Here is a 13,249-nt window from a genome sequence, read left to right as displayed (position 1 = left end):
GAAGCTGTCAAAGAGAACTTCTAAAGTTGGAAAACAGCAAAAAAAAAAAAAAAACAAACAAACAAACAAATAAATAATAAATAAAATAAAAATAAATAAATGAATAAATAAACACCTTGGACCGAAGCTGTCAAAGAGAACTTTCTTCTAAAGTTGGAAAACAGCAAAAAACAAACAAACAAACAAATAAATAATAAATAAAATAAAAATAAATAAATGAATAAATAAACACCTTGGACGAAGCTGTCAAAGAGAACTTCTTTCTTCTAAAGTTGGAAAACAGCAAAAAACAAACAAACAAACAAATAAATAATAAATAAAATAAAAATAAATAAATGAATAAATAAACACCTTGGACCGAAGCTGTCAAAGAGAACTTTCTTCTAAAGTTGGAAAACAGCAAAAAAAAAAAATAAAATAAATAAATAAATATTAAATAAATAAAAATAAATAAATGAATAAAAATAAACACCTTGGACCGAAACTGTCAAAGAGAAACTTTCTTCTAAAGCTGGAAAACAGCAAGTAAAAAAAAAATAAAAAAAGTAAAAGAAAATAAAAAAAATAATAAATAAAAAAGCACCTTGGACCGAAGCCGTCAGGAGAAACAACACAATAACAAGATGACTTTTCCTCCTGGGGTACAACTTGAAGCCCATTCCCCAGGGGCAGATTTGCTATACGATTCATCAGCCAATATTGGCGATGACTTTTCCTGGATGATAGGTCACGAAGGGTATAGGGGGACTCAACCCCCTTCACCCCCAACCCCCAATCGCCCCGGAACTCGAAATCGGCCTATTTAAGCCGATGGATGATATGGGTTGCGTATCAGTCAAGCGCTCCTCGTCATCCGTGTGTTGGTTGCAATATGGATTCGAAGGTAGGTGGAACTACTTGTAATTTGAGAAATATTATATATATATATATATATATATATATATATATATATATATATATATATATATATATATAATACAAAATACACACACCTATATCAACATATCAGACCGCCCGTCTCGACCACATTCATAGCTGAATCGCTTTGAATAAAATTCCTGTGAACTAAACCAGTGCGGACAACTTCCATGACTTTAGCAGCATCGTACGCCTACAGGGTGACAATCAGCCACTCACCTTTTATCCTGCAAGCACAAACATACATAGATACATGCGTGCAAATGTATAAAGTCGCAGAGAAGTGGTATGATATACTTATATTCCCTTCAACTCGACTGTGCTTGCGTTGACGTCAGCAGACTGAGGTACCTGATAGTTGGTGGAATTCAGTCGGTAGCAGCCAGAGCTGAATGAGTTGACTTGATGTACGGAAGCTTGGTTCGTGAGCTGACACTGGAGCAGTTTGGTTAATTGGTTACTTAATACCTAACCGCATAATGCGCTGGCGATCTCATCCCACAACAAGGTGTCTGGTACCATCCCGCTATGGAGGGGGTACACACACACACACACACACACACACCACACACACACACACATATATATATATATATATATATATATATATATATATATATATATATATATATATACATATACGTTGACGCATTTTCCGGGTTATGAAAACAGTAACATTAGTTATGGAAAGGAAGACCATAAAAAAACATTATTATTTTTTTTCTTTAAATAAATCATTCAATTTTAAAATGGACACTGCATCAACGAGCATTCTTAGCTCAGAACTTACGGGGAGAGAGAGAGAGAGAGAGAGAGAGAGAGAGAGAGAGAGAGAGAGAGAATGGAAGCAAATCTGCAATAAATGTAAATCTATCTTCATTTGTACCTGAGAGGGAGAGAGAGAGAAAAAAATGCAGCAAGCAAACCTACAATTATAATTCTATACCACGAACTACTTTCTCAGCTATAATTGGACTGGATTTAAAAAAAAATTCGCGTTCCACGTCAAGGTAGATGATTTACTAATTCCACTTCTTGCTTTTATTACTCGCCGATGCTAATCTCGATATTTATTCCGGCGGTATCTTCACATCAGATGGATGATCTGGCTACGCTCCAGTAAATGCAAAAGCATATCGAATCGTCTTTAACGTACGAGTCGGTCATTAAATGCTTGGGCTGTAGTAATAGAATTTTAAGCTGATCTGAATAGCACCTGTTCACCATTTTTGACTGAGATCACTTATAGCCTCGTTTTCATATATTGCAAAACTGAAATCGACAAATTATACAACAGAATATTTGTATCAGTTGGGAAGAACAATATACTTATATATATTTTTTGAGCATGGTGCAGATATGCTTTGATTCAGTTGTCGTGTTCAGTGATAGAACAAAATAAGGAATTCAGGCCAAAGACCAAGCGCTGGGACCTATGAGGTCATCCAGCCCTGTAAGATATATTGAGAGTGAAAAGGTTTGAAAGTTGTAATCAGAGAAAAACCTCAAAGCAGCTGCAATATGAAACAATTGTTCGGAGAGTGTGGCAGAGTAAGATGGAAGATAATATGAACGGAGGTATAGTAAAAGGCATGAAAGGGGTTGCAGCTAGCGGCCGAAGAGAGTCTGCAAAGAACTTTATGTCATGCTTACAGTGCAACCAAAAAACCTCACAACCAATAACTTTCAGAGGAAACCCAACGGAAAATAATTTCGTTACATAGTTGTAGTTAGATGAACGATACTTATGAACATGATGTGATGAGAGCAATGTCTTTCTACAGCATGGTTTAAAATTCGTGTTAAAAACTACTGTTTTTCTGATAACTGACCTCTTCCTGTACTTCCCACTACCTTGTTACGACTTTCGAATGAGCAACATATTCTTTGGAGCTAGAATTTAAAGTCAATGGTCCCTTGTGGTGGGATGTTCCATATGAATTGGGTTTATCTTCTGAATAATAATAATAATAATAATAATAATAATAATAATAATAATAATAATAATAATAATAATAATAATAATAATTTGATGGACAAAATCAAGAAGAAAGTATCACTCGTTGATGCCGCAATACCACGGGACACCGAAGTAGAAGAGAAAGAGAAAGAAAAGACTGACAAGTATGAGAACCTGAAAATAGAAATAAGAAGGATATGGGATATGCCAGTGGAAATTGTACCAATAATCATAGGAGCACTAGGCACGATCCCAAGATCCCTGAAAAAGAAGCTGGAAAAACTAGAGACCGAAGTAGCTCTAGGATTCATGCAGAAGAGTGTGCTCCTAGAAACGGCGCACATAGTAAGAAAAGGATGAAACCCGGAACCCCACACTATAAAAACCACCCAGTCGAATAGGATGACTGTGATAGCCTAAAAAATAAATAAAATAAAATAAATAAATAAATAATAATAAATAATGATTTTTTTTTACTCTTTCTTAGAACTATCCTTTCAGTTTTGATAATCTAGTCAAGATCTTAGAATTATGCTCTGCTGAACCAAAAAAAGAAATAAATAAATAAATAAAATAAAAATAAAGTTAATGGCTAAAACATTCAGCAAATTCTCCTGTCTTCCAGATGCTAACACTCGTCTTATTCTGCTCTGCCACGAGTCTGGCCATGGCGGCATCCAGCGGCATCCAGCAGCCTCCAGCAGCCCAGACGCCTCCGCCGCCAGCCGTGTACGAGGTCCTGGGAGTCCTGGAACTGGAGTCCACCCCGAGCAAGCACGACCAGATCATGACGACCATGCTGGACATCCTGCCGGACATCAACCGGATGATGCAAGCCATGACCGTCGACTCGACCATCTCAGCCAACACGACCGAAGGCGAGAGGACGAGGCGCGTCCACCACATCATCCAGACGGCCATAGCCATGAGCCGGATGATCCTGGAGGCGCACGCCGAGGCCGACGGCAGCGAGGTGTCCACGGAGGACCTCCAGAGGCTGAAGGCTGTGGAAACGGAGGCTTACAAGATGGCCCAGTATTACATGGCCAACTACCTGTCCACTCTCCCTAACTGCTATTGCACTGAGACTGAAGGGGTTCGAGAAACTTCTGTGGCCTCCAGCGGGGAGGGAGCGCCCCCTGCTGCTAAACTTCCTCCTCCTAAGTCAAAACTCGCTAGAGTAGAACCTCTTGCAAGACCCGTTGCAAGGGCACCGCCCCCACCTCCTGCAGGCAGTGTGAATTTCCAGCCTGTAAGTCAGCCAAGTGCCCCACAGAACCTGCAGTTCAACTCCTTATCTAATCTACTGAAATCTCTTCCTGTAGGAACTAGGGTGCTATGACGGGCAATAAATAAAAAAAAAACTAAATAAATATGTAAAAAAAAGTGTTATGCTACAATGAAAGTTTGAAAAACGATTATAAAAAGAAGTCCTCATAAATATAGAAGGAATCATTCGAAGTTACGTACAATATAATTTTCTCTTGGCATGTAGCAATTTAAACCTACATCATTTAGATTTACTATCATAACGTTGCTTCTATTCCTCAGTGATCTACAAAAAACAGAAGTGTTAACAATGCATCCTAAATTGTAAATATGTAAAAATTGTAAATAAAATCAGGTAAAAAAATAAACTTTACTTAAAGCCTCATTATCTAAAACATTTCAAATTTTTGACAGTTAAAAAGTTAGTTTTCAAGATCTAAAGCGGACAGAAAAAGTGCAGACTGACACACAAAGCCATCTCAATAGTTTTCTCTTAAAAAAAAAAAAAAAAAAAAAAAAAAAAAAACAAAAAAAAAACACATATATATAAGTATAGCAATATTAGCAAAATACTACATACAACCAGAATGTCAACCATGCCATTAAACCAGGTCCTCAGAAGCAAAAACTGAAAAATTCGCAAGGTTCAAACATTCATCCCATCATAAGACTAAACAGGGAAGACCCCAGCACAGGCCCTTAGGAACTCCGGCTATAAAAAGTATAAAAACTCCGAGAATCACCGCGCGATTATTGAGAAGGTCAGGTATATAATACATACGTTCCCCTAACAACTCAGGTTGGAATTTGAATGAACGAGAGCCCTATGGCTGACCAGCTCAAAAAAAATCTTTGTCAAGGCGACTTACATGATCTGATAAAGGCATCACGTCAGACAATTATAGTCTTAATTACGGGTTAAACTATGACACAAGAGGTGAAGTTAGCTGTAAAGGCAACCACATTTCATTGTTTTTTTGTGACTCCTTTTTCTGTTGACTGAATGATTCTATTAACCGTCTCTCTCTCTCTCTCTCTCTATCTCTCTCTCTCTCTCTCTCTCGTTTATGCGTTTTCACAGCCTCTACAATGATTTTATTTTTGTCATTTCTAATTTTTTCTATCTTTAAGGGTGCATAGTTTCATGCTATTTCTGCGCATTCAATGACTCTAAGAATAACCTAAATTACAGAATTTATGCCAAATACCAAGCGTTGGGACCTATGAGGTAATTCAACGCTAAAACGGGAACTGACGGTAAAAAGGTTCGAAAGGTGTAAAAGGGTGGAGAACCTTGCAGTTGAATTATAAATCAATTATAATTTATTGGGAGAGGGTTGAGGAAACTGAGATGAACGGAAGAGAATACGAACGGAGGTACAGTCAAAGAAACGAAAGGTGTCGCAGCTAAGGTCTATGATGGAAGGGACACTGAAAATATTTTGAAGTAATAGTAATTGCCTATACAGCGCACAGCATGAGGTGCACTGGCAGCGCTATAGCTCCCCTACGGTGACTCATTGGGTTCTGAAGCCATATTTAATTTTTTGCTCTACATCTCTCTATTCAAGGGCTCCGTAATAGCTTTTTTTTTTGGGGGGGGGGGGGGGGAGGGGGGGTGGGGGGGGGGCGAGTAGGCGTACGAGGTCAGAACTACTGACATCTTCGCTCTCCAGGGAGTGACGTACAATCGGCGATGGGCTCTGGGCTTCTTGGCTTCTGGCTTCTTCCTTTTCTTCTTCCCCTTCCATTCTTCATTCTCTCCGACTTCCTACTTGTTTTTCTCTCACTCCTACTTCAACCTCGGCCTTCTACTTCTTCTCAGCTGTTTCTCTCTTCCAATCGCTTCTCTTGTCCTCCTCCTCCATACTCCCTACTCCTCTTCACTTTTTTATACATTAGCCTCCCTGTTTTCTCTACTCCTTTGCTTTCTCTCTTTCTTCTATACTCTATAAACTCTGCGAAGGACCTTAAATGCCTACTGTGCAACGCGTGAGGTGCACTGACGGCGCTACCCCGCTATAACGGGGCTTGCACAGCAACGACTGGATATTGGTACAAAATTTCGAACTATTCAAGAAAACTGGGCTAAATAAACTACAATAATCAGTCAACAAATAGACGATAGATGAAAGAAAACCCTAAATAATGCAACAGTGACGTCACAGAGTTAGGTTCCACTTAGAAATGGAACATTCCACGGCTACATACCGATTATAAGGAATCCAATGTGTTTGTGTAATGTCTGATCACTGGTTGGACAAGGGAACATTAACTTTTAAAAGTTCAAAATCCTCTCGTCGCGGTGAAATGTTTGATATTCAACATTACAAATTGATCGACTGTACGTTATTTAGCTTAAAAATTCCCATGGGAAAACATGAAAAGCGAACGTGATTAAGACAGCAGTTGCTATGGACATGTTTTCGTACGAAGATGACAAAATCGTGACAAGTAAATAAACGAATGTGGTTCCGTAAAGATATCAAAACGATGCCATATGAAACATGATACCTAATGAGTACAGATTACTTGAAGCGAATGATGCGACTTGAAGCATAAGACACCTCGGTATCAGAAAAAAACCTACAGGGTGTTTCTGACAAACTGACAGATAACAGGGTAGATAACAGGGTGTCAAAGGTCCAGAAATTATTCCCAAAGTACTTAACAACAGAGTAAGTGTCAGGCATTAATTCATTATTATTTCGTCAGCTTCTCTTTCCAGCCTCTCTCTCTCTCTCTCTCTCTCTCTCTCTCTCTCTCTCTCTCTCTCTCTCTCTCTCGTCAGATCCTCCACCTTGCGTCTCCTTCCCGTTTCTCTCACCCATTCTCATCTCCCACCTTCTCTTAGCGTCCGCCCATTCTCCTCTCATTATCACCCTCCTCCACCTCCTCCTCATCATCATCTTTCCATCAATTCGTCTTCTATCACCCCCCCCAAATCTTCGTCCCAAACCGGGCCAAGTTTGGAAGGCAGGCAGACCTGGGTTCGATCCCTTGGGCATTAGTACGGCAACAGCAAAAACGAGATGCCCTTGACAGTGACGTCATAATAGCAGTTGTGGCAGACCTGGTATAGATGGAGAGACTATTAATGGCCGGCGAGAGAGAGAGAGAGAGAGAGAGAGAGAGAAGAGGAGAGAGAGAGAGGAAAGGGATAGCAGAGATCGTGAAGTTCTCTGAGAATGCTAATATGGTATACGAAAGGGAAAGTGGCTCCCATTCAAGTTTGTTGTTCTGTACGCAATATAAAACAGTTTAGAGTACAGAAAATAATAAAGATTTCCGATACTTATGGTAATACACTGATAGAGAAATGACAACATAGCAATGAAAGGTAACATACTAATACATACCTAGACATGTTTTTTTTTTTAAAGTTCAGCAAAAATTAACAAAGAGATGTTCTAATAACTTACTGAATATACTATGTGAATTGAAGACTGCTCATACCGCACGAGTTAACAGTACAGAAACTCTATATAAAGATGTTATGCAGAAACAAGTACAAAAAATGCGCCGGTTTCTTCAGCGCAACCGAGTTTTCTGTACAGTGTATATATGCTGTGCAAGCCGTGAACCATGAAGCTTCCAACCACAGCCCGGTGGTGGCCTGTCCCATAGCGAAGCCAGACACATGACAATGGCAAACTTTAACCTTAAATACAAATTAAAACTACTGAAGATAGAGGGCTGCAATTTGGTATGTTTAATGACTGCGGGGTGGATGATTAACATGCCAATTTGCAGCCCTCTAGCCTCAGTAGTTTTTAAGATTTGAGGGCGGACAGAAAAAGTGCGGACGGACAGACAAAGTCGACACAACAGTGCTGTTAAACAAGGCTCCAAGTAAAATTTAATATAAGTTTACAGTTTAAATATTAACCCACGTGCCACCGAAATCCTGAACCATTATTTGACAGCGAAGACGCAAGAAACTCCAGAGAGTTGACACACCCAAATAAAAAAAAAAAAATGTAATGATTTTCAGTTACCCGTTTTAGATGATATATCTTAGGCCTACCAGATCACTGAGCTGATTAACAGCTCTCCTAGGGCTGGCCTGAAGACTTAGATATTTTTACGTGGCTAGGAACCAATTGGTCACCTAGCAACGGGACCTACTACAGCTTATTGTGGGATCCGAACCACATTATATATCGAGAAGTGAAATTCTATCACCAGAAATAAATTCCTCTGATTCCGCGATGGCCGAGCCGAGAATCGAACTTCGGACCACCTGATACTCGTTTTAGAATCGTCCAACGATGACCTCGAAGGAAGGGAAAGTTATGTTCTCATGTCAACAACAGAGGTCACCATCATAGTGATTGGGGGACTTCCCCAACCATAGTCTTGTCTTTCCACCCCATGTGATTTAGCAAAGACCCCCCGCCCCCTTCCCCCAGCTAACCAGGAAATGGCTTCGTTCCTTCAAAGTCGTCTGAAGCACTGAGATATTAATCTGTTTATATGTATGGTATTTTTACGTTGCATGGAATAAGTGGTTATTCAGGAACGGGACCAACTACTTTGCGTGACTTCCGAACTACGTCGAGAGTGAACTTCTACTTCTATTAACGATGGAAATATTATGTCTGCAATCATCATGAGTTACACGATAAATAAATTAAACTGCAACGGGATCGCAGTCCTTAAAATATTTAGGAAGGGAAGCAATATTTCTACCAGCAGGTGCAGTGTTGAGCAACATAATACCAATATGAACTTTGAGAATGTACACCTACACTAATGCCTCGCCCCATTCTAAGAAGTAAGATAAAATCGTGTCTCTGCAAGCAATGTAAATTTACATTTTACTTGATTCAAAGTCCTGTCCTCAGATAGTCATAAAACTTTTCTAATATCTAGCATTTTTTTTTACCAGGGGAGCGGTCATTACGTATTGAAGATCAAATAAAAAGCAAATATAAAAACCAGGGTTTAGTCTGAAACCATATGCGGTGACTAAGACTATGCGATAATAATAATAATAATAATAATAATAATAATAATAATAATAATAATAATAATAATAATAATAATAGGTACCACGAGATCAAAATTGTAATAAAACTGGTTTTTAGTCTGAAGTCACCCAGAAAACAAATGGCAAAAAACAAAATAAACACCATTGAACCAAAGAACAAGTTTAATCCCAAACCACACATAAGAGTGACCTTGACAATGGCAGCAAAAGTCTACAGAGCTTCAGAAACCGAATTTTCAGCTCGAAAACGAAAAGGAAAGTTATTGCCAAGAGCAACAGGACTATAATTACCAAGTAAGGAACCAGCTCTTGAAGTCATGTCATACAGAGAACGACCCCATTGCGTTTGCCTGAGAGAGGCATTGATAATACTGCTACAAAAAAACTTGTTAGAACAGACTTACGTAAGCTTATGAGAGCTTACGCGAAGTTGCCCCCCCATGTTGCTTAGCCCTTAGCTAACCGCCTCCAACAGCCACCCCCCCCCCCCCTATCTTGCCTGACAACATGGATTCAGTGACCCTCAAGAGATGGCCCTCCTGCCACGCCCTTCCAATCATCCCACGTTCCATCTCCTTCGGAGGAGGAGGAGGAGGAGCAGGAGGAGCAGGAGGAGCAGGAATGCACAAAGGGCTGGCAACCGGTATACCCAATACCACCCCTGAACCCCCTTCATGCCTACGACGGCGTCCTTGTACCCAAGTTTCGAGGTCGTGGCGCCCTTGGGTATAAAAAGAAGTGGAAGGCACTCCATGAGCATCACTTGACACAACGTCTTCTGCCACATCGCACCCTCCTCTCCCGGGCCTTTCATCCAAGATGAAGTTTGTGAGTAACTCTGGCTTTATTTTCTTTATTTTCTTTAACTTTAACTCTGAAAATAGATCAGGGGGGGTCAAGGCCTTTAAAGTTTTAACGTTCGGGAACTCTTTCGGGGAGTCCTAGAAATGATACAAAGGTAATGATACCTAAGTCGTTTGAATTAACTTTGCACTTGTAAAATGGAATCTATGGTTAAGTTGATTCTTCTCCAGCGTCAATGTTCACTGAACTTCATAAGAACTAAGTCTAAAATTTCTTTCATCTTGTCATGAATCAATGTCTCTTTTTTCAGAGTTCAGTACCGATCATATTTAAAGATCAACTATTTTATCTGTGTACTGTAATTTATCAAGGAAATTATTGAAGCTTAAAATAAATCTAGATACAGTACTTCTAACTCACTCTACGGGATAAATACGATATCGCATGACACTTAGGGGAATGAATTAAGAAGTCTTTTAACAGGGTAAAGTTACGAACGAAGTGGAAATGTCACTAAGAAATAAGACAGAATTATATTACTGCTCTCTTTTAGCATTCATCAATTCGGTATTGCGACTGAGGACTTTAGCCCTGAATTTTTAAAGAGGAAGAGTTTGTGCTTTATGTTTTATAAATCATTATCTTTAAAATCTAAACTACTACTCGTCAGTAAGGTGTTTCTCTAGACTGAACGGAATATGTATATTGACCGAAATTTTAAAAGACAGACTTATCTATATTCTATGATAATGCTGAATTCAATCTATTCTTTAAAAGATTAAAATTGTATAAGCCAAAAAAATCCCCTTATATTTTATGATGCCGAACGCAATATATTGGATTTAGATAAAGATAAAAACTTCATTGATATTCAGATATCACGTCGAACGCAATAGGAAATCTTATCGATCGCAAATATCATATACAAATTTTCGTCTGTATTCTGTAATAACGTTGAACGCAATACGAATTATTTTATAATAGAACGCAATACGAATACTGTCTATAGCTGAAAAACTCCGTCAGTATTCTGAAGTGCTGAAAATGTGAATTATCATATACAGAAAATTGTTAAGGTATGCATTTTATTATTGGTTATCAACTTATCACATTGAAAATATGAAATTTTATCTATCAGAGACTTCGTCGTTGTTTTGTGATTAAACTGAATGCAATATAATTGTTTAGAGACCAAAGACTTCGCTGTCACTTTTATATGCCTTCATCCCCAACTCTTTTCGTGAATCATACTTGATGAAAGTAAAAGTGAGTTAAAGTTTCCCCATCCAAGTCTCTCAGAATTCAGAACCTTTCAGTGGAAGAGCAAACAAATAATTAACACAATAGATTATGTTGGATCACGCAGGCCATTATAACAATTTTTCTGTTTATTGACAGAACTTAGTGCATTATTTCTGCATTTCATTATTATTTCTCCGCCGTTATCATGGATTTTTTCTATTTTCCGTAGGCCATTACAACATATTTTTCAGTTTATTGACTCGTGTGTTATTTCTGCATTTATTGTTTTAATTTATTCGTCGTTATCGTGGATTTCTGTCTTTCCCTATACGGGCATTCTATTCTTATAGTGGCCAATGGACGGGGGTACTTTATTATTATTATTCATAAAATGAGCCCTATTTATATGGAACAAGCCCACAGGGTCCACTGACTCGATATACAGAATAAGAATAAAATACAATCCAGTCAAGAAGGAAACCAAAAACCCAGGCTTTACTCTGCGTCAATCGATTCTAAGCTATCGCGCGCGCCGGGAGTGTCAATCAATTGATTAGACCAGCAGGTATTAGAGGTAAACACAACCAGGTATAACGAGCATTCCTTCTACGTTAACAGGTAGTACTGCTGGCGCTAGTTGGATTGGCGAGCTGCCGTACTACGCTAATTGGAGGGGACCGGGCGACTGATGTCACTCTGAAGTACAGGTAATCCACAGGATATCTTTTTATCTGATGATTATTAAGCTATGTGGCTTTTTATTATTATTTGCCTTTTGTTTGTGTGATGTATTCATCTTTTTTAATGCTGTTCGCATTTCTTGCAAGTCTTAGCGAGTTATTTCTTTTAAATTCGAGTTAACCATGTGTTGAATATTTCTAAAATTAAATATCTCAGCATAGCCTGCACCTTAGCAAAAGATGGAGGGATAAACATAAACTATAGCTCTGGAAATGACACGCAGAACTAGCTGATATAATACCACATTCCGCCCCCTTCTTTTCTTTGGCTTTTTCGGGGAGCATTTCCTCGTCTACCTGTATACCAAATGGCAGGTTAGGATCGGCAGTTATAATCATATTAGTGAAGGCAACAGCATCTCATCATCTACCTATATCAAATACGTCAGGGCAGGAGTGATAATATTAGTGGACGTATTAGTATTAGAGAACCTCTCGTTTTTCCAGCTTCCTCGACGAATTTGGTCGCGAAGTGGACGTGAGGTTGGAAGCCGACAGGCTCGGGCTGGGCCTTCTGAATGCTGCCCCTGCCCCTACCCTGAAGGCTGCCCCTGCTCCTGCCCCTGCACCAGCCCCGGCCCCAGCAGCAGCAGCACCTGCCCCTGTGCAATACGTCCAACCGCTCTTGGCTTCACCAGTTCCAGCAGTTCCCCAGTTCGTCCAGGTGGCAGCAGCAGCTCCGGCGCCCGTCGTCGTCACCCGCGTCGTCGAGGTCCCTGTCACTAAATACGTCAACGTCCCTGCCCCTGCCCCTGCTGCTCCCAAGGTCGTGACCAGATACGTCAAGGTAGACGATGACGACGACGACGATGATATCAAGATCCTCCGAGCTGTGCCAGCAGCCCCTGCACCAACTCCCGTCGTAAAGGCTGTCCCTATCGTCAGGGCCGTCCCTGCCGCACCAGCCCCTATTGTCAGGGCCGCCCCTGCTGCACCAGCACCTGCCCCTGCAGTGAAAATCTCCCGTAGGGTGGATGATGATGACAGCCACGAGAGGAAGTAGAGAGAGAGAAAAGTCGATTCCAGAACCTCGTCTATTATTTTTCATCTCAAAATTTATCACCGTCGCAGTCATATTCAGAGTGTAATAGATATATTTAGAGAGTACGTTTGTTGTTTCTGTCTGATCCTACCTCGTTGTTATAGAAATATTTCATCACTCGCTCACGCAGTGACTTGCATTCAAACCTATTTCAGCTATAGTCGTGTAAAGGTGCTTAATACCAAATACCAAAAAATATAGTATTAAAGGTTAATACAGTTTCTAGGCATCCCATCTCTGTCAGTCTGGATAATACCGATTAGATGATGCAAATGTAGCGT

General features: G+C 39.8%; 2 protein-coding genes across 2 annotated transcripts; both read left to right on the top strand.

The window, feature by feature from the left end:
- The first annotated feature begins 833 nt into the window (after positions 1-833).
- On the top strand, positions 834-4,497 carry LOC135205225 (uncharacterized). Its single transcript, XM_064235584.1, has 2 exons — positions 834-883; positions 3,504-4,497. Exons 1-2 carry the CDS (start codon positions 872-874, stop codon positions 4,218-4,220), a joined length of 729 nt encoding a protein of 242 aa, XP_064091654.1. The 5' UTR covers positions 834-871; the 3' UTR covers positions 4,221-4,497.
- Positions 4,498-9,825: 5,328 nt separating this feature from the next.
- Positions 9,826-13,033, top strand: LOC135205293 (uncharacterized). The gene is made up of 3 exons (XM_064235686.1): positions 9,826-9,968; positions 11,805-11,893; positions 12,374-13,033. Exons 1-3 carry the CDS (start codon positions 9,960-9,962, stop codon positions 12,927-12,929), a joined length of 654 nt encoding a protein of 217 aa, XP_064091756.1. The 5' UTR covers positions 9,826-9,959; the 3' UTR covers positions 12,930-13,033.
- The last annotated feature ends 216 nt before the right edge of the window (positions 13,034-13,249 follow it).

Source organism: Macrobrachium nipponense, chromosome 49 (genome assembly GCF_015104395.2).
Source record: "Macrobrachium nipponense isolate FS-2020 chromosome 49, ASM1510439v2, whole genome shotgun sequence".
NCBI classification, from domain to species: domain Eukaryota; kingdom Metazoa; phylum Arthropoda; class Malacostraca; order Decapoda; family Palaemonidae; genus Macrobrachium; species Macrobrachium nipponense.
This window is presented reverse-complemented; position numbering and strand designations above follow the sequence as displayed.